At 35.8% G+C, this 23,209-nt stretch overlaps 2 protein-coding genes and 1 pseudogene across 2 annotated transcripts in view; 2 read left to right on the top strand and 1 right to left on the bottom strand.

The window, feature by feature from the left end:
* LOC117326280 (crossover junction endonuclease EME1-like) overlaps positions 1 to 18,763 on the bottom strand; it is a 19,937-nt gene extending 1,174 nt beyond the window's left edge. Inside the window, exons 1-10 of the mRNA XM_033882959.1 lie at positions 18,690 to 18,763; positions 14,919 to 15,650; positions 10,450 to 10,596; positions 9,441 to 9,611; positions 7,522 to 7,614; positions 6,842 to 6,960; positions 4,852 to 4,984; positions 3,686 to 3,801; positions 2,547 to 2,730; positions 204 to 260 (exon numbers count right to left, since the gene is read on the bottom strand). Of these exons, the coding sequence (XP_033738850.1) occupies positions 204 to 260; positions 2,547 to 2,730; positions 3,686 to 3,801; positions 4,852 to 4,984; positions 6,842 to 6,960; positions 7,522 to 7,614; positions 9,441 to 9,611; positions 10,450 to 10,596; positions 14,919 to 15,500 (1,602 nt within the window). The 5' untranslated portion in view covers positions 15,501 to 15,650; positions 18,690 to 18,763. The remainder of the gene's footprint in view (positions 1 to 203; positions 261 to 2,546; positions 2,731 to 3,685; positions 3,802 to 4,851; positions 4,985 to 6,841; positions 6,961 to 7,521; positions 7,615 to 9,440; positions 9,612 to 10,449; positions 10,597 to 14,918; positions 15,651 to 18,689) is intronic.
* On the top strand, positions 16,405 to 18,103 carry LOC117331286 (annotated as a pseudogene).
* A 157-nt stretch (positions 18,764 to 18,920) lies between the features above and the next one.
* LOC117326327 (50S ribosomal protein L27-like) lies at positions 18,921 to 23,058 on the top strand. The gene is made up of 3 exons (XM_033883032.1): positions 18,921 to 19,024; positions 21,106 to 21,287; positions 22,830 to 23,058. Exons 1-3 carry the CDS (start codon positions 18,961 to 18,963, stop codon positions 23,022 to 23,024), a joined length of 441 nt encoding a protein of 146 aa, XP_033738923.1. The 5' UTR covers positions 18,921 to 18,960; the 3' UTR covers positions 23,025 to 23,058.
* Positions 23,059 to 23,209: the final 151 nt, after the last annotated feature.

Consider the following 23,209-nt stretch of genomic DNA (forward strand, 5'->3'; position numbering starts at 1 on the left):
TCAGTCTAGTAACTATTTGATAGTGATAATTGATTCAATAAAGACATAACTTCCATGCCATGACCAACTTTTGTCCAAGATTAATTACTACTATAGCATACAAATGTTCTAAAACAGACTGCAGTAGAGACAGTATACTTTTATAATTTAATTTCTAAACACCTGGATAATGTGCTCGATAATCTGTGGAAGGCAACACTTACCACAATGTTCTCTAAAAGTCGAGAGGCACTGGTCTCATCTGTACATTCTGACAATGCCTGAAAAAGTAGTAACTAAGGAATATGTATAAACTGAAGAAAACATACATTTTGTTGTTGAATTCCCTCCTATATGTGGAATAAAAAGTCTAGCTCGATGTCTGATAGGTAATTCAAGAAAATTTAAACCAAACACTTGAGGCCATAAAAAAATCAATTAATTGGTTCTCAGGCCTGCCAGAATCCAAAAGATGTAGCTGCATTACCAATTTACCAACAAAAAAAAATATCATAAACTCGGGGAAATCAAATAGAAAAAAATTAAACGAAAAGCAGTTGCAAGCACAGAGACCTAGTTGATGCAAATGGCCCACACTGACGATGGCTTCGATATCCGTGCAGGTATGGAAAGGTTCAACAATAATACTGCCATGGAATATACTTGGGGGATTTTTGGAAGCTTGTACAATGGCAGAACTATACACTTCAATTAAGGATGGGGCTGTGGTGATTGGGACATGGACGTTTCCCGACAAACTAAAAGAATGCCATGTTTGAAATTAATAAATATTGAAGCTGTTACACATAGAAGAATTAATTAAAATATCTCATTTTGATGTCAATGAAAAAAAGAAAAATTGCCCTCACCTGTTTTGTATTCAACAAAATGATAAAAAACAAATAACTCCCTCATCTATTTTTCAAAAATTGGCCTTCGAACCGACTAATCAATTTTATATGGCCTAAATCATGCGTGGTGCACAAAAAATGATTTCATGATCATCAACATAAAAAAAGAAGAGTACTGCAGAGCAGAACATTATAATTCATCATGTATTGCATTATTGTATCAAGAGAATACAACTGAAAAGCAAGATTAACTGTCTTATCAAAAAGACTACAAGATTGAAAAAAATATTGAAAACAAAGGGTGAGAATCTAGAGAGATAAACATGTAAGGGCAATAACTTTTGCAAAAATAGTCGAATCAAAATGCCATTCAGGTAAACAACTACATATCCTGATAATAAATTTTCAAAAAGATTGAAAAGAGTTGGAGATCTCTGGATGAATAAAAGTTTCATCTGGATGGACACTGCCATACCATACATGTAATACTCTTGTCAAATTTTGAAATTTTCTAAAAATAGTAATGGTGACCTTCACCCAATAATACTGAAACTTGTCCGAGATATTATGGTCCTTAAAGCCACATTCTCCCAAATAACCTAAAATTCTAGTTGCACACATGTATAAATGACAATCCGAGAGGCTCATTCACACTCTCCTAAGATTAAAATGACCACTGGCCTGGAAATCAGTGTATCAAAAAACAACTTGTCACATTTATTTTTATCACAAGATTTAACAGGGAGCCGAGAACGAGGCTATAACAACGTGCATTGCACATAAACTACACACATGGCTGTTGATTACATATCAAGTACACATGAACTTTGCCTAATAATGCTTTCATTTAAACATATTAACAGAATATTCGCCTAATAACTGAACAAAAAAATTAACATGCATCTAAATAATTTATTTTAAAATGTAGCAATATGCATACAACAAAACATCAATAAAATTTCAGATCGGTGAAGTTGAAAATGTTTTCTTCTCTCGCTACATTCCAACGAATCATTTTCTTTCCTGAGAAAATTCTCGGGTTTGGCTGATTCCAGTCCCTTCTGTGTTTTGGCAGGCTCACTCATTTGGTGTTCTGCCATTTTCTATAGACTGATAACCTGCCCATTGTATTATGGGACTATTTCGCATTGAAACTTGGTCTGTCTGACCCAGTTATTTTTTGGGGGAATTTCCTGTATACTTTCATAAATACTTGAGATAATTTGTTAGGTATATTTCAAGTCTGAAAACTGTAATGAGCTCGAAATGTAAACATTCCTGTTGGAGTATGCGGCTTTAAATGAAGCCACTAGAGTGCTGAAAAGGATTTTCTGGAAAAAAAAAAGTAATAATGATCTTGAACTTGACCCAACAACCCTTAAACTCAAACTTGTCCAAGACATTATGGTCTTTTGTGTGTGAAGTTTGTTTAAAATCCCTCTAAGAGTGAAGCCACTAAAGTGCTGTCAATGGATTTTCCAGTAATAGTACCGTTAACCTTAGCCTTGACCAAACAAACCTGAAACTTGAACTTTGTCTGAGATATATTTTGTTCACAATGTGCACTTGTCTTAAACCAAGATATTCTGCCCACAGTGTAAAGTAACTTTACCTTTAAATTACACATTTGTTTCAGGATCCTTTCTGCCAACTCAGTTAAGTTTAATCGCACTGAGCTAATATCTTGTTTGGTAAATGTATGGATTGTCAGCATACCTTATACAGAAGGCGAGGAGAAGGATATTCAGCTAGAACTGCATCTGCTATGTCTGGACTGATATTCTTAAACTGGAGGAGCTGTTGTTTCCAGACTTTGAGAAGACCATGACCAGACTTGTCTACTCTGACACCAGTTGTTCCATCCTCATGAAAGGAGAATACACTCTCCAGTCTGTCCTTCCTACAACAGTTATAAGCAGTACTGATCATCAACTTACTTAAATGGTATGACATGTATATTCAAAGTCATTTCATCTATCATTCTCTCTCTTACTCCCTTTTCCGTAACCTAATATATATGTGTATTATAAGGCCTTGAAGGGCCAATGGAGGCAGGGACCATGTAATTCACAATTTTGGTTCTTATGTCATAGAAGCTTCCTTCAAAATTTCATCAAAATACGAGGGCTGATAAGTTGTGAGCCTCGTATTGAAGGAGGTACTCTAGGATGTTCTTTTTAAGTCCTACTATTTTTTGACTATATAGGGCCATGTACCCAGGAATTGGTCTCATTTGGTTTGTTTATATCAACGAGGTAGCACTCTAAAGTAAACAAGACAAGCGATTTTTGCAAAATGGACAATATTGTTTAGGGCTTGGGTGAAATAGTATGTCATTGCCACTCCTGCCATTCACGATCGTGGCTTTAAATTGATTGAACATCCTCCTTATTCACCTGATCTCGCTGCATCAGACTTCCATCTATTTCAAAAACTGAAAACAGCTATTCCTGGCACTCTAACCCTAAACCTAACATGCAGTGAATGACTTTCTGAACAGCCAAGAAAATGAGTCTTATAAAAGTGGCATTGAGACCCTTAAAAACCACTGGAAAATGTGTGTAGATACTGAAGGGGTTTATGTCGAAAAAAAATGAAATATGTCCGGCAACATTCAAATCCTTCAATATGAGATTCACAACTATCAATCAGCCCTCATAGATTCAGGGGTCTTGAAGGGAATGTCAAAAATATGGAAAAGTTCAAGGAGGGCACACAATGGATGGCACCTGGTGAAGGGCTAACCATGATAGCAATTGGTCATCCTGTCTTACAGGTCAGGTGACTTAAAAAGTTTTATTTAATCATAGGAGGAATATACTGTACATTCATGGATGCTAACCACAACAGCTTACTTCGCAGGTTTTTCAGCAACAGCCTTGGTGAATGTTTTTACCATGTCTGCAAACTCTTCATTGGTTTCAATCAGGTGTACCATGGTTCCTGTCTGCAGCTGGGTTTCAATGATTGCCTGGAAGATCAAACACTTTCATAAGGTTCTAAACTAGAATGATGTCAGTGTGACATTAAAGCCCCTCACCAAAGACAGAAGTTTGTGGGGTATAATTCAGTCTATTTCCTATAGGACTCGCACAACTAAATATTTAAGTATGTATCTATGTATAAACTGTATGCTATACTATGCAAAATTAAGAAAATATATAAAACAGTCCAAATAAAATTATTTATCAAATATATATATTTTTTTTAAATCTTTTATCAGCAAAATTTATAACAATCTATAATTACATGTAAAAGAAAACATCTATTGTATTGCAGTAAGATTTTGTATTATTTTCCATTTCTTTCTTATTTTTTGTTGATTCCTGAATTCTAGATTCGAATTCCCCTCCGACCATAAGTCACACCAGTCACAATTTCTAAACAAATTTTACCTTTATCTAATGAGAGCATTTAGGCAAGGATTACAGTGATTAAGTTCTTTCTATCTTTATTTCAAATTTCAGATGCAGTTTCTATTAGTTTCATCAAATTAAAAATCTTGAAAAGCATTTGTAAAAAATTCTTTCTATAATCACAGATGAGCGTCGGAGATTCTACTTTCTAAACTATACAGTGTAAGTATGCAGGCACTTAAACTTTGTGTGGCATTTATTTTTGTTTTAATACACGAGGAACGTCAATCATGAATTTAAATCCTTCATGATTATTTGTATGAAAACACCTTAATATAAATATTAAAAATAGCAAGTCTTGCAGAGACCATGACTCTAATAGCTCATCATTCGAAAATTTAAATTCATTTCTAGATCAGTGTTCACGAAGTTATGTATGCGTGAATATGTCTGGAAAAGTAAGTATTTGTGAAATCTAAGTGATTTACAGTATGCGCACTCACCATGAACGGAAGTGTGTCTGTCATTTACTTCTCTGGACAGAATCAATTTGCTGCTCGACTCCCGCCATGAGCGACATAAAGATATGTTGAGCTAAGCATTAATAATCAACCTCTTTTGGGGTTTATTTTAAATTATGGGATGGCATATTGAGTTTTACCTACCTCCTCAACATCCATTCTAGACACCACAGTAGTTGTCTCCCCTGTCTTCGTTTTCTTCGGTCGGGAGGGTTCTCTCTGCTCCATAGAGCGCACTGCCTCCTTGTGTTTCCTCTGTATGGCTGTTTTCTGATCCCTGATTTACAAGAATAAAAAATCTAAAGACATAGTTTCTGAATGTAACTATATCATTAATTTTAATGATGATGTAAACAAAAAAAATGTTTATCACTTTATAACAGGTGTACACCAAAGGACCAGCTTGTAAGTTATTTTCCCCGTGGCCTCTGGTCATTCTTAAACTTTTATCCCAGTAATATCATACACCTGAACTTTCTGGTTGTTCAGAGAGGTAATTACCAAGTGTATTTTCAAACTTGTGAACATTGACCCAAATTACAAACTGGCATGATAAGATGTCACTGGTTCCACTTGAAAATGTACACAAACAGCCAGGGTCATATGAGGACAAGTGTCAAGGACATACCAACAGCCAGGGTCATATGAGGACAAGTGTCAAGGACATACCAACAGCCAGGGTCATATGAGGACAAGTGTCAAGGACATACCAACAGCCAGGGTCATATGAGGACAGGTGTCAAGGAGACACGAACAGCCAGGGTCATATGAGGATAGGTGTCAAGGAGACACTAATAGTCAGGGTTGTATGAGGACAGGATGTGTCAAGGACATACCAACAGCCAGGGTCATATGAGGACAGGTGTCAAGGAGACACTAACAGTCAGGGTTGTATGAGGACAGGATGTGTCAAGGACATACCAACAGCCAGGCTCATATGAGGACAGGTGTCAAGGACATACCAACAGCCAGGGTCATATGAGGACAGTATGTGTCAAGGAGACACTAACAGCCAGGGTCATATGAGGACAGGATGTGTCAAGGAGACACTTACAGCCAGGGTCATATGAGGACAGGTGTCAAGGACATACCAAAAGCCGGGGTCATATAAGGACAGCTGTCAAGGAGACACTTACAGCCATGGTCATATGAGGACAGGTGTCAAGGACATACCAACAGCCAGGGTCATATAAGAACAGGATGTGTCAAAGAGACAGTAAAAGCCAGGGTCATATGAGGACAGGTGTCAAGGAGACACCTATAGAGGAAAACAAAGCACAGAAAGACAAAGCAGTGAGGAAAGAAAGGAAATATTAAAGAGCTGCAATGGATGCAAAAGATCTACTTTGGTCTCTTCAGTGTCCCCTAGATACGTGTAGAAGGCATGGAAGAATATCCACAAATCTTAAGGGGGCCTATTGTGGTATGTATTATTAGTGTTTATGATTCAAGATCTCAAGAAAGGATGTCTATGTGTGAAAACAAACTTACCATGTCATTGCTTTGTTCCTTTATCTCGTCCTGTATAGCAGAGGACTGTAACATGTCTATATGAAAACAAACTTACCATGTCATTGCTTTGTTCCTCTATCTCGTTGTCCTGTATAGCAGAGGACTGTAACATGTCTATATGAAAACAAACTTACCATGTCATTGCTTTGTTCCTCTATCTCGTTGTCCTGTATATCAGAGGACTGTAACATGTCTATATGAAAACAAACTTACCATGTCATTGCTTTGTTCCTCTATCTCGTCCTGTATAGCAGAGGACTGTAACATGTCTATATGAAAACAAACTTACCATGTCATTGCTTTGTTCCTCTATCTCGTTGTCCTGTATATCAGAGGACTGTAACATGTCTATATGAAAACAAACTTACCATGTCATTGCTTTGTTCCTCTATATCGTTGTCCTGTATATCAGAGGACTGTAACATGTCTATATGAAAACAAACTTACCATGTCATTGCTTTGTTCCTCTATATCGTTGTCCTGTCAAACAGGGGACAGTACATAGCAAGTTAAGTTGCTTTATCTTCTGCAGAACTAAATTTAATGTGAGTAAAAATGATTTTATATGAGACTGAGCAAAGACACAATCCCTTGGATACCACTCTGATAGATAAACCTGTACCTGAAATATTTCTCCATCCCTAGGACAACTGCAGTTATATTCTTCTCTTGATAATGCTGTTGTAAGGTATGTATGTATTGCTTCAGAGTTGTCTGCCCTCGGTCTTCTTCCATCTGTACCTGATAAAAAACTTACTGGTTTTAATACTGATGCAACTTGTTTTTGAGTTCAACATACTTATGCCTTTCATTTCAAGTTTTTTTTTTGTATTTTACATAATATTCAAATAAAGGAACATTAACACAACAATATCCATTAACACCCCCATTAACAGAACTGGAATTTAAGTTAAAAACATATTTTTTAAAATGACAGGGATATTGGTCATCTTGTTTTCTGACAGAACTCAAAAATACCAAAGCCAACATACTGCAAATGCCATGAAATATTCAAATCATTTCAATGATATTTGAATGGAAATGAAATTGTATATTATATACATGTAGCACACAACATACAATGGCAACTTATAAAGGCATGTCACAATACTGTTACAAACCCAAAAGAGACAGCCTGACCAAAATACACACAGAATATTTCACATCATACAAAACTTTGCACTCAATATATTGATGTTCAGTCAAACATGAAATATATGTGATATTCATTGGAAAACCACTGAATATCCTCTTCATATCCTAGTGAAAGAAAAAACCAACAAGGTTTGTAAATTAAGGTACCTGTTTGAAATTTTCCACAAAGTGGACAAAGTCTGATGTAGGTATAAGGGTAAGAACATTATCTTCCACCATCTGTCTTGTCCATGTATTCACCTGTCAGGAAATAATCACATGTATTGTTTTAAAGAAAGAAGACATTTTAAAGATTTTAGCATTTTTGAGCCTGGTGGCTATGAATGAAGGTCAAGGTCATGCTCATTCATTTAAACAATCTTCATAGCCCTTAACCCCAGTATACTATAGGTCCAATATCAGGTCTCTGGGTATCTTGGTCCAAATTTGGAAGTAATCCACCAAAGGGTTAAGGAGGAGTAGTGTTTTGAAATAAAAAGTCTTACGCACGGCGGATGGCGCACAATGACGGAAGGAACACGATGGCTATAGGTCATCCTGACCCTTTGGGTCAGATGACATAAAAATGACACCTGTGACTTTAAATGAAGGTCAAGGTCAATCATTTGAACACGTTTGATAGCCCTTCATCCCAGCATGCTAAACACCAAATATCAGGTCTCTAGGCAAATGTAAATTGTTTATGAACAGATGATGAATGACAATGGATAAAAGGCGATTAGACTTTGTACATGTAGGTGAACTAAAAACACCCCTGACTGCTTCAAACAATCTCTTTGATAATAAAAATTAAAAAAAAACAAAAAAGATTAAAGTCAATGTCACAATGATCCAATGATAAAGAACTGCACATTGTCAGGGGGAGATTAAGGTATAAATCAATTTCCATTAAATATCTCTGGTTTAAAGATTATTGTCAGGTGATGCAAGTATAGTATGAGAATATTTAAATGCAAACTTATTAAAAAGTTTATTTTCCATGTCAGTGTAAGTCCTACAAGTAAGGAGGATATCCTCCCATCAGAATGTTAGTGTAGGACCTACAAGTAACCAGGATATCCTCCCATCAGAATGTCAGTGTAGGACCTACAAGTAACCAGGATATCCTCCCATCAGAATGTCAGCGTAGGACCTACAAGTAACCAGGATATCCTCCCATCAGAATGTCAGCGTAGGACCTACAAGTAACCAGGATATCCTCCCATCTAAATGTTAGTGTAGGACCTACAAGTAACCAGGATATCCTCCCATCAGAATGTTAGTGTAGGACCTACAAGTAACCAGGATATCCTCCCATCAGAATGTTAGTGTAGGACCTACAAGTAACCAGGATATCCTCCCATCAGAATGTCAGTGTAGGACCTACAAGTAACCAGGATATCCTCCCATCAGAATGTTAGTGTAGGACCTACAAGTAACCAGGATATCCTCCCATCAGAATGTTTGTGTAGGACCTTCAAGTAACCAGGATATCCTCCCATCAGAATGTTTGTGTAGGACCTACAAGTAACCAGGACATCCTCCCATCAGAATGTCAGTGTAGGACCTACAAGTAACCAGGATATCCTCCCATCAGAATGTTAGTGTAGGACCTACAAGTAACCAGGATATCCTCCCATCAGAATGTTAGTGTAGGACCTACAAGTAACCAGGATATCCTCCCCTCAGAATGTTAGTGTAGGACCTTCAAGTAACCAGGATATCCTCCCATCAGAATGTTACTGTAGGACCTACAAGTAACCAGGATATCCTCCCATCAGAATGTTTGTGTAGGACCTACAAGTAACCAGGATATCCTTCCATCAGAATGTTTGTGTAGGACCTACAAGTAACCAGGATATCCTCCCCTCAGAATGTTAGTGTAGGACCTTCAAGTAACCAGGATATCCTCCCATCAGAATGTTAGTGTAGGACCTACAAGTAACCAGGATATCCTCCCATCAGAATGGTAGAGTAGGACCTACAAAAAACCAGGATATCCTTCCATCAGAATGTTAGGACCTACAAGTTACCAAGGTAACGTCCCATCAGAATGTTAGTGTAGGACCTTCAAGTAATTATCTTACTTTTCCTTCGGTAATCTCACACTCTGTGACAGTCCTTTGCCAGGTAATGGTGAAGGGAGTGATTTGGGGCTCAGCCACACATTGTACTCCAAGGGACTCACAGCTTTTAAAGATGCTCGCACCAAGGCCAAGGTCATTGACGAGATGAGTGTCCAGGACAACCTTCATAAACTAGAGGTACACACAAACCAAATTTATATTTTTCAAATGCATACTTCAAAATAAAATACATTTACCAAGATTTTTAACACTTAAAAAAAGACTTTCCACTCAAGACATACTAATATCAAATCCAATTATTGTTCACATAGCTAGGGCATTAAGTCCAAGATTTTAATTCAAACTAAACTATAATGGCCAAGTAAGGTCAATTAATTAAAACTAACTGTGAAATAACAATACAGATGTACTTTTCAATAAAAATGTATGTTGTTCATGGCCTCATGTACAAATCCACTTTTGTGTTCTTAATCATCATCATCATGATCAGTTTACACATGAACAATTATGTGCTTTTTCAGAATTAAAACAAGGCACCGACTGCTGACAACAAAAATCTTATCAGGAACTAATTTGAAATATGACAAGAGCATATAAAAATTCATGAGAAACAGATTTAAATAAAGTTTGGAGCGGACATCAAAGTTCTACTTATAGTAATTACAGATACCTGTGACACTCGGCTCTGACCCCATGTGGCATACTCATACAAAAGAGCAATATTATGACAATTTGATTAAAAAGATTGCTGGGTTATATAAGTATGGGAGATCCTCGGCCTATATATCCTCTTGACAAATTATCCTTGTCCTAGAAGGGCTGGGGGGACTATACTGCTGTATATGTAGCACCCCTCCTCTTGTTGTAGGTCACATCACAAAATATACCCATTAAAACATAATATCCATTAGATAATTAAAGTGAGATTGATTGTGTTCAGCCCATCTAATAACATTGAATAAACAGTAAGTCAGAAAATAATTAACAAAGAAAGTGATTTATCACTCACACTGAGACAGTCCTTCAGCAGACCATACTGTTTTTTTCTGTCTCTCTCTATATTTCTCATTAGTGCTGCTCTCTCCTTCTCTACCTGTTTCTCCTCTTTTGATTTCTGTCTTTCTAACTTCTGTTTTTCCTTAGCATCTCGTTTCATCTGTAATGTATTACAAGTACAATCTATGTACTATAGTATTATATATTACTCATGGTAAATAATCCATTGTCAAAGTCAACTAGTGTACACGGAAGTATTATTGAGTAAATGTACATTTTTTTTGTTTTTGCTTTGTTTTTGATTTTGAAATATTCTTTTTATTCCAAGATTTTTCAGCAATATGGTACAGTTACTGTCATTTAGTTCTAGCTATATAGGCTATACATTCCTCCATCACATGACTCATATATATTCTTACTTATGTCAGTTGATATATTTGATGCCAGTACATGCAATGGCACATGTAATATGCATTGAGGAGGACAGAGAGAAAATGACAAAGGGAGAACGTTCCCAGAGAAATGACTTTAGAGGGAAGAGAAAAAAGGTAAGTCCAGTATTTGCACTTAAAAAATTAGTGACAAGAACAAAATTGCACTTAAAAATAAGAGATAAGAACAACTCTTTAAGTAAGATGCTTTCGGCTTTAAACTGCAAGTAAATAAAGCCATATACACATATATACTTTTGTTATCAAGTTTTATAATTATTGCTTGGAATAGAGGGACATTACTGATGATCAGGACAAAATATATTAATATCATAAAATGGATTATGATTATGATTATAATAGACAACTATTTCAACCGAGATTCACAGAATAGGAGACAAAAAATACTGGAGACAATATTCAGTTCAGGTATGGTAGAAGAGGCATATTGTAATATGTATGAATATCGGTGTATTTTACTAAACCAAATGAAAACTATGGCAGAAGTTGTATGATTTAACTTTCAGCTTATATTTTCACAGATATACAGTTGTTTTAGTATGTGATGGAGAAAGATTACATGGAATATACACAATGGAATTTGATAGAGACATGTATAACTTTATTAAAGTATTACATAGAAGCCTTAAGGAATGTAAAAAAAACAAATTAAGGAGTATCATTGAATAAACCAAGACGTAAGTTGTGTTATGCAGAATATTGTTTTGATTAATATATCTTCTGAGAACTGATTACAATATACATGTATATAGAAAAAAACTCAACAACATGTCTTTAAGGCTTTCGTGGCATCTTGGCATATAACAGTAATACTGCAAAAAAATTGTCTTCATATATACTGTATTTGTTACTAAATTCATCATGTGTATAAAATGTATGTGTGAAGAAATCTTCTTTTATCAAGTCTTTATAGTAATTCCACATCTGTAGCATTCTGGGTGAAACTTTATTATACCATAAAAACAATTTTACAAAGGTCCAGAGGGCCTGTATTGTTCACCTGGATATTGCAGTGATCATGGCAAAACACTATACATTTCTACAGAAGAAGAATGATTTCAAAGAATTTCCTCTATTGTGACTCTGCTCATCAAGCCCATGGGGCCCTTCCCTCAGCCCCCTGGGGGTCAGATTCTACAAAATTGTTTCCACTTCACCCAAGGATGCTTCAAACCAAATATGGACCAAATCAATTATGTCCATAATAACAGATAGTGATTCATGGTTTGGTTTAGTATTGTTTAATGTCCTATCAACAGGTAAGGTCATTTAAGAACGGCCTCCCCTGTGTGCGAGATGGATGCGTGAGGTGTATGCATGTATAATTTGGGAGGCTGCCGTATATTAATGTTCATCTCTTTGTGATAGCTGAGAACTTATGCTTACATTATAGTGCTACCTCACTGAAGCATGCTGCTCAAGACACCCAACAGAACACCCCACCTGGTCACATTATACTGACAATGTGCAAACCTGTCATATCATACCACTCCCAAAATCTTGAGCACTAATTAGCAGGAGTAGCAACTTTTTAAAGACTCTGGTATGTTTCAGTCAGGGGAAATAACCCAAAACCTGCCTTACAGGGGAGACCACTCAACTAAAGACCAAAAGTGAGGCATTTAAAGATTTACTTCTATTACCACTATTGGGCAGAGTCACAATTTATGAAAATTAGTTCCCCTTCCCCAAAGGATGCTTCTGACCAAATATGGTCAAAATCCATTCAGTACATTATGGCCAGTAGTGGTTTAAAGAAAAAGTTGATGGACGACAAATATTTTCACTACTTTATTGGCAATTGACTCTGTCATGAAAATTTGATCTGTGAAATAATAAACACAGGTAAAACAGTATCTGTCATAAGGTGACACCCATCTCCAATGCAATCATCCGAAGTTATTTCAATGATTGGGATTGCATGAAACAATTCTTTTGTTTTAACATACGTATATGTATTTATACAGTTAAAGAGAAGACCAATATTGATTTGGCTTGCTTTTGGAGAAGCCTTTTATATTATCCAACTTCATTTTGAAGATTATGTGAATGACATTCAGCGCACCATCTTAAGACCTATAGCTATTTCCTTATCATTTCTAACAACCACGTCTCTCTTTATTTTATCAACTATATGTATACTATTCAAAAGAAATTCCTAAAGGATAAAATCAAGTTTATGTCAAATTTTTTTTCGCAAGGATTTGAAAAAGAAATTAAATTATTAAATTAGATTACCATTACTGGTTTTATCACACAATACTTTACCAATAGTTACAATAGAAGTACCTTCACATATTTATAACATGTTACTTTACCAATAGTTACAATAGAAGTTCCTACATGTGTTTATAACACGTTACTTTACCAATAGTTACAATAGAATTTCCTACACGTATTTATAACATGTTACTTTACCAATAGTTACAATAGAAGTTCCTACACGTATTTATAACATGTTACTATACCAATCGTTACAATAGAAGTACCTTCACATATTTATAACATGTTACTTTACCAATAGTTACAATAGAAGTTCCTACATGTGTTTATAACACGTTACTTTACCAATAGTTACAATAGAAGTTCCTACACGTATTTATAACATGTTACTATACCAATAGTTACAACAGAAGTTCCTACACATGTTTATAACACGTTACTTTACCAATAGTTACAATAGAAGTTCCTACATGTGGTTATATACACGTTACTTTACCAATAGTTATAATAGAAGTTCCTACACGTATTTATAACATGTTACTATACCAATCGTTACAATAGAAGTACCTTCACATATTTATAACACGTTACTTTACCAATAGTTACAATAGAAGTTCCTACATGTGTTTATAACACGTTACTTTACCAATAGTTACAATAGAAGTTCCTACACATGTTTATAACACGTTACTTTACCAATAGTTACAATAGAAGTTCCTACATGTGTTTATAACACGTTACTTTACCAATAGTTACAATAGAAGTTCCTACACATGTTTATAACATGTTACTTTACCAATAGTTACAATAGAAGTTCCTACATGTGTTTATAACATGTTACTTTACCAATAGTTACAATAGAAGTTCCTACACTTATCTATAACATGTTACTTTACCAATAGTTACAATAGAAGTTCCTACATGTATTTATAACATGTTACTTTACCAATAGTTACAATAGAAGTTCCTACATGTGTTTATAACATGTTACTTTACCAATAGTTACAATAGTTACAATAGAAGTTCCTACATGTGTTTATAACATGTTACTTTACCAATAGTTACAATAGTTACAATAGAAGTTCCTACACTTATCTATAACATGTTACTATACCAATAGTTACAATAGAAGTTCCTACACGTATTTATAACATGTTACTTTACCAATAGTTACAATAGAAGTTCCTACACGTATTTATAACATGTTACTATACCAATAGTTACAATAGAAGTTCCTATATGTGTTTATAACATGTTACTTTACCAATAGTTACAATAGTTCCTACATGTGTTTATAACACGTTACTTTACCAATAGTTACAATAGAAGTTCCTACATGTGTTTATAACATGTTACTTTACCAATAGTTACAATAGTTCCTACATGTGTTTATAACATGTTACTTTACCAATAGTTACAATAGAAGTTCCTACACTTATCTATAACACTTGTACAGTGGTATATTAAATACAAACTGTAAATACTAAACTGCAAACGAAACATTTGTTGAATCAATTCAAAGGTTTTTAAATTATTATGCCATGTAATTGACAAAAAAATAACATAACTGAATGTGTCATCAATTCAAATGATTAAATCAATTAGAATTTATTAAATTTCAGAATATGGAAAATACTTTCTAAATTTCTTGATGAAAAACTCTTGAACAAAGAGTTCAGTACTTTTTGTGTTACAGAAAGCATGGTGACATGTGAGTATAACATACTGTTTTGGGAGCCAATATGTTTAAGTTGCTCTAACCAAACTCTGTTTTATAACAGTCAACAATAAGTTCATCCCAACATACCTGTGCTTGTTTTTTCCTTTCCAGGATTTCCTCTGCAGTTCTTTTCCTTGAGTTTTGCTTACAGGTGATGGCTGACAAAGAGGTCTGAGGTAGGGAAGGCTGTGTATATCTGGAAATCAAAGTTCCAGGTTCACCCTGATCACTAACAATGTGATCAGTAGAGTGAACTGAAGGAGTACAAGGGGACATGGATGCCCTCCTGGTGAGGTTGGACAAAGGTTGATGCTCCAAATCATTGTCACTACTAGGGCTGTGGCATCTCACAACACAACTGTCATTTGACTCATCACTTATAGCAACTGGACTATGGGCAAGATCACGCTTGGCTTTATATCCTACAATTTCAATATCTGATCCATCAGAAAAGTCATGAGCATTGTTAGTTGATTTTTTATTCTGGCAATTCAGAACCCGTTCTTTCAGTGGAATGTGCAAAGGCTTATGACTAACTTCATCCGAGTCAGAGCTATCGGATAAACAGTGAATATGGCGAGCCGATCCAGCCACAATTTGTGGATCATCAAGATCTGGTAAGTCATCCATATCACTGTTGACATCAGTGTCACTCAAGTCACATTCCATCTCCTGTGTCTAATCAATTTATGTGTCCGTGTATTTGAGATGTTTCTCAATCATAGTAATTTCATTTTATATCAACTGTAGATTATAAAAAAATATATGTAACATTGAATTCACTGCTTGATGGTTTAAGTATCATCCCTCTTGTTGTTTCTGCAAAATGAAAGAAATACTGATTGATTCAATATTTTACATGATGTGACTATATGGCATTATAGTCATTATAAGACAAAGCTTATATTATATTTTAGCCTTTGTCTCTGTCTTTATATATTCTAAGGACAGTTGTTCACAACATACAACTTGTACAGTCTCATTCAACTTAAGTATAATGGAAGTTTTATCTGGAGGTAATTCATACATGTAATTGTAGACTTGAAAGATATTCCAGGTAGATTTATGGGACCAAAAAGAAATAAAATTAAGAACACCAAAAGGCATAACAAATGTACCCCCTCCTATGCCAAAAAACAACATTAGTGTATCAATTAAGAGACCATCATGAATACAAACATTTAAATGCAAGATTACTTGTCTAACCAAAATATGCTATTAGCAGAGTACAATTCCATGTAAAGGTAATAACTTTGGCAAAAATAGTCAAATAAAAAGCACCACTAGTATCATAAATTATTAGCCCACTAAAGAGATCTATCAAAACAGGGTAAGGAGATCTCTGTAAACTTTATATATATCTTACAACAATTGCAAAAGAAGTTACATCAACATATATTAATCATGCTTGTTGGCCTAGATGGAAGCGCGCAAGGTGTCTTACTGTGTGAGGAAATTAAACTGGTCAAGAGTACCTGGGGAAAACCCATGTGGTCAAGCAGGTGACCTTATACTTTTTCACGTCCGATTGGGGAATCAAATCCCTAGGTGAAAGGCAAGTGTGTGCCACCCAATGAGCCAGGTGAGATCCCTAGACAAGATTTAAATAATGAACCAATGGGCAATGTCTGCAAAAATATTCTACCTTGTGTAATCAAAATGCCACAGGAAAACACAACTTATCCAATATATACAGAGTCTACCAAGTTTCAAAGATATTGATAAAAATATAAGATATCTCCTGACAAAAATAAACTGAAATATAAACAAAGATAAATAACTTTGCAAACAAAAGTTTTACACTGGATAAGCAGACGATACACCATACAAAAATCAAATTATTCCCATCAAATTTTGATGGGCATATAAAGATGTTAGATGTTTCAAAAAGATCAATAGTGTCATCACTGGTAAATGTTGGGCACAACACCGCAAATGGGTATGTAATAGGAAGGAGTGATGAAAAATACCTTGCCGTGCTAGGCTTTGAACTAGCAACCTTTCGCTCTCAAGGCAAACATCCTACCACTAGGCTAAAGGGAAATTCACCCTAGTTTGAGCTAGTAAGGTTACTCTCTACTTTTACAGGTAATAGTCCTGCATTAAAGAAATATTTACTACTTTTAGTAAAAATTAGTTACTCAAATGCAGAATAATTTTAAACAGTGACACATAAATTTCTCTTATACATTTATTTGTAACAAAAAAGGGTGTCATACTTTTAACATGGTCCCATAATTAACCAAAGCAACATAATGGTCAATTTTTTTACACAAAGGGAATAATTCCATTGTCTGTTTTTTTTAAAAGTCATATATATCAACAGGGGTAGGCGCGGACCTAAGTCACAAAAATATTTGTCCCCACAAAAAATTAGCCTCCCCTGAGTATGACCCATCCCGCGCCTATATTGTAAAGGATATGCAGGATGGGTCATACTCGGGGAGGCTAATTTTTCATTAGACAATTTTTTTTGTGACAAAGGTCCTCACCTACCCACTGTGCACAAGCTAGGCATGTCCGTCTAATATTAAAAAATAGCCAGATATACCTACACATATATATAAAGACAAGGGAAGCATTGACCGATCACCATTGAAATTCTTACCTATTTTTTTCTGTATAAAATCTCTTTATATATATGTAATGGGAGCGCATCAGTAATCAAATTTATAAATCACTGCCTCCACTAGGGATCCAACCCAGGAGTTCTCGAGCCCTCAGGTCCTATCACATTAGATACCTTGTTGCCCTTTTCTCCTTCATTAACAGAGACGATACCAAAGAAGATGTTTTTGTCCATCAGACTGCCATCACGAAGAACAACCCTTACAAATATACCTCTAAAGTGTCAGTGATGGAGAGAAAGTAGAGTTTGATGTCGTAGAAGGAAAAAAGGGTAATGAGGCATCTAGTGTGACAGGACCCGAGGGCAACCCTGTCCAGGACAGCAAGCTTTAAGTATGCCGCTGATCGCCGTTGTTACCGAGGCTACTACAGGACCTGGAGGCTGACGTCTCCCACCTTACTGCAATGGGAAAGCGGGAGAGGTCCGAGAAGATACTGAAGGAGAAGAGAGACAGAGGCATCCTTCAGGACCTCCTCGACGCAGGCCATATCATGGAGAACACTATGGTGGTTACCGTGGTTATTTCTGTGGGGGCAATTTCTGCCGTGGCCTAATGAGACCTCCCCCAAGGTACCAAAACCACGGAGGACAGATGATGGAAGAAGATCATGGATAGTACATGGGCGCCAATGTAATAGAGTGAATAATTAATAGAATCTATCAATAACTTATTTGACAGATTTTCATGGCAGCGCGGCCTACTTTTGTCCATTTGTCCTAATTCAGGCTTTTTGTGTTGCAGGTTTTTTTTTTGTTGTATATGTCTCCGGTCTAATAAAATAAAATGACGCGAACCAGCAGGACGTCTGAACGTTTCATTAAAGATAATGTCCTGTGACATATAGGAATTTCTGGCAATTTTGTTTTAATAAAATACTAGACATGCCCTGTGCCCTGTGAATATTTCATCTCCATCAAATATAATGTGGTTAAATATAGAACACAAGTAAATTCTCCCATGACATTTGCACTTAATGGTTCCTAATGCCTAATGGTACACTTTAATCAATGGAGAACAAAGTCAGTTATATGATTTGTCATTTTAGCACAAAGTAAGTTCATCTGAACAGATTGATCTAAAATCAAATTTCCCGCCACCAATAATTCTGTGGAAATGTAGTGCCTAGTATGATTGAACGAAATCGTGGCATGGAAATTGGAATAAAAGAGCACTGGCTTAATACTTTTTAGCTTTAACCAAAATTCAAAATCAACCTGAATATATTTACCATCACCATTAGGCGACTGGTCGTTACATCCTTTAGGGATTCATGAATGCCCAACAACACCTCCGGAAGTACAGTCGCACGAAAAAAAATACATATATCGGTATCATCAACCTCCTTGAATAATGCGAAATGATCAATTGATTTACTTTATTCGCAAATTTTGTATATTGATTGTGCAATAAACGTGTTTTGCATAGCAGTAATGCTAAATTAACTCAATAGGTTAACTAGCGTATTAATATATCACTCTCTCATTCGAACTACTTTCAAGATGTCAGCCTCCATGACAAAATGCTGTCAAAGGATGGTTCCAAATTTATTATCATCTTTCAATGGTTTGTTGTTTCTTTTGGGTGTATATAGCCTTGAAAATCCAATGCATATATTTGAAGTTCAACTTGGATACTGATCGCTTTTCTTACAGATCGTACGCTTTTTGAATCCCAGTTTATTTCTCTACATAAATGATATCCCTGTGGGTCTTCATGCTACTATATCAGTATATGCAGATGGCACCATTACATACTTGGTTGTCAAGACAAAGAGTGTTGCATAGTGACGCTTAAGAAAAATCTTGACAAATTTTCACTTTGGAAGCAAAAATTGAAGATGGCTTTCCATTCAAGTAAATGCAGTTATCTGCTGATACTAAAACCAAAACCCCCACAGTCAACAACTCAATTACATGGGCATATATTAAAGCATGTTGATCGGGCAAAGTATTTAGGTGTTGCCATCCAATCTGACCTAAACTCTTGGCTTTCCGAGATGAAATCTAAAAATGACTCAACCAGAGATGTGTATATGTGGTATTTACGTCTCTGGCTCAACATCAGTCAAACTCAGGGACATATATATCTTATACGTCCCTGGTCAAACTGCAGACATACAAATCAATAGTACGACCATCATTGGAGTATGGGAACCACACACCCAATCCAACATACACAAAATAGCAATGGTCCAATGCAGGGCTGCACGCTACATCCTAAACAAACATCGGTACATGTACAATCACAGCACATCCAGTGTGTCTGAAATGCTGGACTACCTGAAATTGTACCTCCTAGCAGACAGATGAAGAGATGCTTGTCCAACCATGTTGTATAACATCGTCAACAACACAGTTGCTATAATGAAATCTGATGGGCTAACTCCGGAATCCCCTCACTAGGTATTCCAGGCATAGGCACCAGCTTTCATTTAAAATACACCATTTCGAAACCCTAGCTAGAAAAACTTTCCAAAAACTGCATATGAGTGGAACAAATTACCACAAGACATTGTCTCCTGTCCCACCACAGACACACTTAAATCATTAAACCATCACCAAGTAGAGCCAAATACTTCATCAAGCTTTTATTTGAATATACAGTACCTTCCATTTAATCGGGTAATGCTTACATGTAATTGGGTATTTTGTTTATTTGAGTAAAAATTCTAAAACCAAAACCATTTTCTCTTAAATCATGTTAAAAACAATTGTTTTATTGGGTTGGAAAAGTCGTATTTTTCTGTTATTCGAATAAAACAATTTGTCAAAAAAATGGAAATGCTCCAATTTTCACTAAAGTCATTACTTATATCTGTAAGTTTTAGACATTTATCAACAAAGAAGGTAACTAAGATGGTTATGTCAAAAAACAGTAAAAATTACCTTAAGCAATAATGTCATGTCAAAATTACCTTAAGTGATAATGTCATGTCAGATTTTTAACTAGGTCGTTGTTGTCTTGTGGGTTTCCCTTCCAACAGGAAATCAATTAAGCATTGTGGTAAAATTAAATGTTATTTTTAGAGCCAGCATTAGGCCAATGAAATGGAGGTTTTAAAAGCATAATTAGCTTCTAGAAAAATGTAAAAAAAATAATTTATCTACCTGTTTTGCCACTCCTCATTTTTCCTTCAAATTGTTGAAGTTGGCCAGCAACCTATAGGCATATAGACAAAGACTCCCCTGGGGATTGAACCTGGAACATCTGGCTTACTAGACTTATTCTCAACCGATCAAGCTAAATAGGGTTTTATACTCCCCCTCCAGGAAAGAGCTCGTCCTCAAGTTTCCAAGGGTTACAGCGATGCTTGTGGAGCAAGGCTCAGTATTTTTCCCTTTTTCCTACATTGGCGCCATTGAATGTAATGGACCACATGATTGATAGAATTTAAATTATTGTCCCTTCTAGAGATCAAACCTGGGACCTCTGGCTTACTAATTATGTAAAAGGAACTGGTCGGTGTGGCTTGTACAAAGTGTTAAATATGGTCTCTGTCACTCAGCTGAATGAGCATGCTTCTTTGGCTCAAGAGGCTTATCATGCCAGTGACCCCAGGTTCTATTTTTGTCGGGGCACTTGACATCATAATATTGTGCTCTCACTAATTTAATCTGGTTTCTTCATCTTATTTTCACTTTCAGGTTTACCTGTTGTCCAGATAAGGACTGCTAAAAAGATGAGAGGTGGGGCAGGGAGATCCACAATGGATACTGGCAGAGCAAGAAGGAGGAATAGGGGTATCAGAGTGCAGGATGGTGCATTTGTTCATGGAGGTCAAGTTCTTGTGAAACAGAATGGCCTTCGATTTTATCCAGGAGAAAATGTAAGTTTGCCAATGTAGTTTGTCTAGATCTGTTCATCGTCTGACATTTTGAGATAAGATTCAGGCATATTTATCCGGAGGAGTTACAGAGAAGAAATAGCATTACTGTCATCTGTTTCCTTATAAATGTTGGTCTGTCTATCGTTAAAACATGTTTGCATAATTAAGTGCACGGCATAGATGATAATCAAACTTGGAATGCTTGTTCCTATTCGTTATCAGATTCAGAGGTCAATAATGCAAGGTCATATGGCAATTGTTAGATGAGGGCAAGATGATCAGACATGTTAGGTTGGGGGGAGGGTATACTTGAATCAGCTTGCTGGCTATTGTTCATCCATAGAAAAAATTGTCCAGCAAACTCTTCCTGAACTTGAGAACCAATTTCAATAAAACTAGAGATGGGAATGTTAGGGACCATGTGCCAAGTCTCAAGTGACATATTTTAGCCACCTTTTGTCTGTCTTTCGTTGTGCATCCGTAAACAATTCACATTTTCAAATTCTTCTTCATAACAAAATTAAATGAAATTTGACAGGAAGCTTCCATGGCTAAAGGTCAACCAAAATTTCTGTAAATATTAAGTTTCCAGGCATAATAATTGAATAAACCGACTTATTATTTGTGTTTTAAAAGCACTAGAAAGCTGCGTTTGGTTGTGTTGAAGTTACCAGTGCTGATATTTGTCGGTACTAGATGGCATGTTTACATGTGCCGATAACTAAATACACCAATAATGACATACTCTTGATTCATTGCCAGTAGATGGATTCAACAAATATGTCTGCAGAGTATCAACTATATACAACAACTACAAATATGATAGATATTGCATAAACTGACCTCCTATCCTCGTCCGGTCTGTCCAACTCCGCTTCGCCTGGTACCTATATCCAGATTCTTTCCTACACAGTGGTTGTGATCTCTTGATAAAACTATTCATTGCTAATTATGTCTCCCCATCAATTGAAGGGAGCATTAGCATATATATATAAGCTTTTATTAATTTCTTGTCTGGGCTATATACTTGTTAACTCTAAACCATTGAAGATACCCGATATGTTGATGAAACTTTTTTGAGGATAGGTTCATCACCTAAACCTGATGTGTAGTGTACTGCCATTAGGTCTCTAGATCTGTAACCTTGACCTCAATATCAGTTAAATAAATGCTTATTTTTCCCAATAGTTATTTTCTGGGGGATAACTCTTTAACCTTTTAGGACACCTTTATGAAAATTGCTGTATATCTTGATCACTAACAGAATAAATGCTGTGCCCTGTCAGTGTTATTGGATCATTGTGACCTTGATCTCGAGGTCAAATGTCAACTAAGTTAGAGTTTTGTCCAGGCTATAATTTCTCAACCGTTGAAGATATCTTGGCAAAACTTTGACCAAGTTGCTGCGTGATCTTGACCTACAGGTCAAAAATCAATGGAGTGCAAAAAAAGCAATACATAGTAAAGGGAGGAGGGGAAACATTCATATATTTTGGTTTTCATAAAACAATCTTTTGAATCTTGGTCACTTTTTATTGACAGGTGGATATTTCGGGCAACTACACCATTTCGGCCATATGTGATGGGAAGGTTATAGTATCATGTGAGCGCCTCAACCCAAAGCCAGATAGTCCACTTTTTGCACCTGTACAAAAAGGTGTAGTCATATACAAAAAGTTCTTTAATGTTTATCCAACCCCACTTCATGGAAAATTCAGACTAGTTGATGAAGTGTGATAAAACTGTAAATGTGACCTTCAGTGTGAAAGAAGAAGAAAAAATTAAAGAGTAAACGTGTGAGCATGAAGTATTGTTGAATTTTAGTAAAAAAGTTTTTATATGAAATGTTGGTCATCATATTGATTTAACAAGTGTGATATTTAAATGTTGTAAATAAATTATTTGTAGATATATCAAGTTTT

This window comes from Pecten maximus, chromosome 1 (genome assembly GCF_902652985.1).
Source record: "Pecten maximus chromosome 1, xPecMax1.1, whole genome shotgun sequence".
Taxonomy (NCBI): Eukaryota; Metazoa; Mollusca; class Bivalvia; order Pectinida; family Pectinidae; genus Pecten; species Pecten maximus.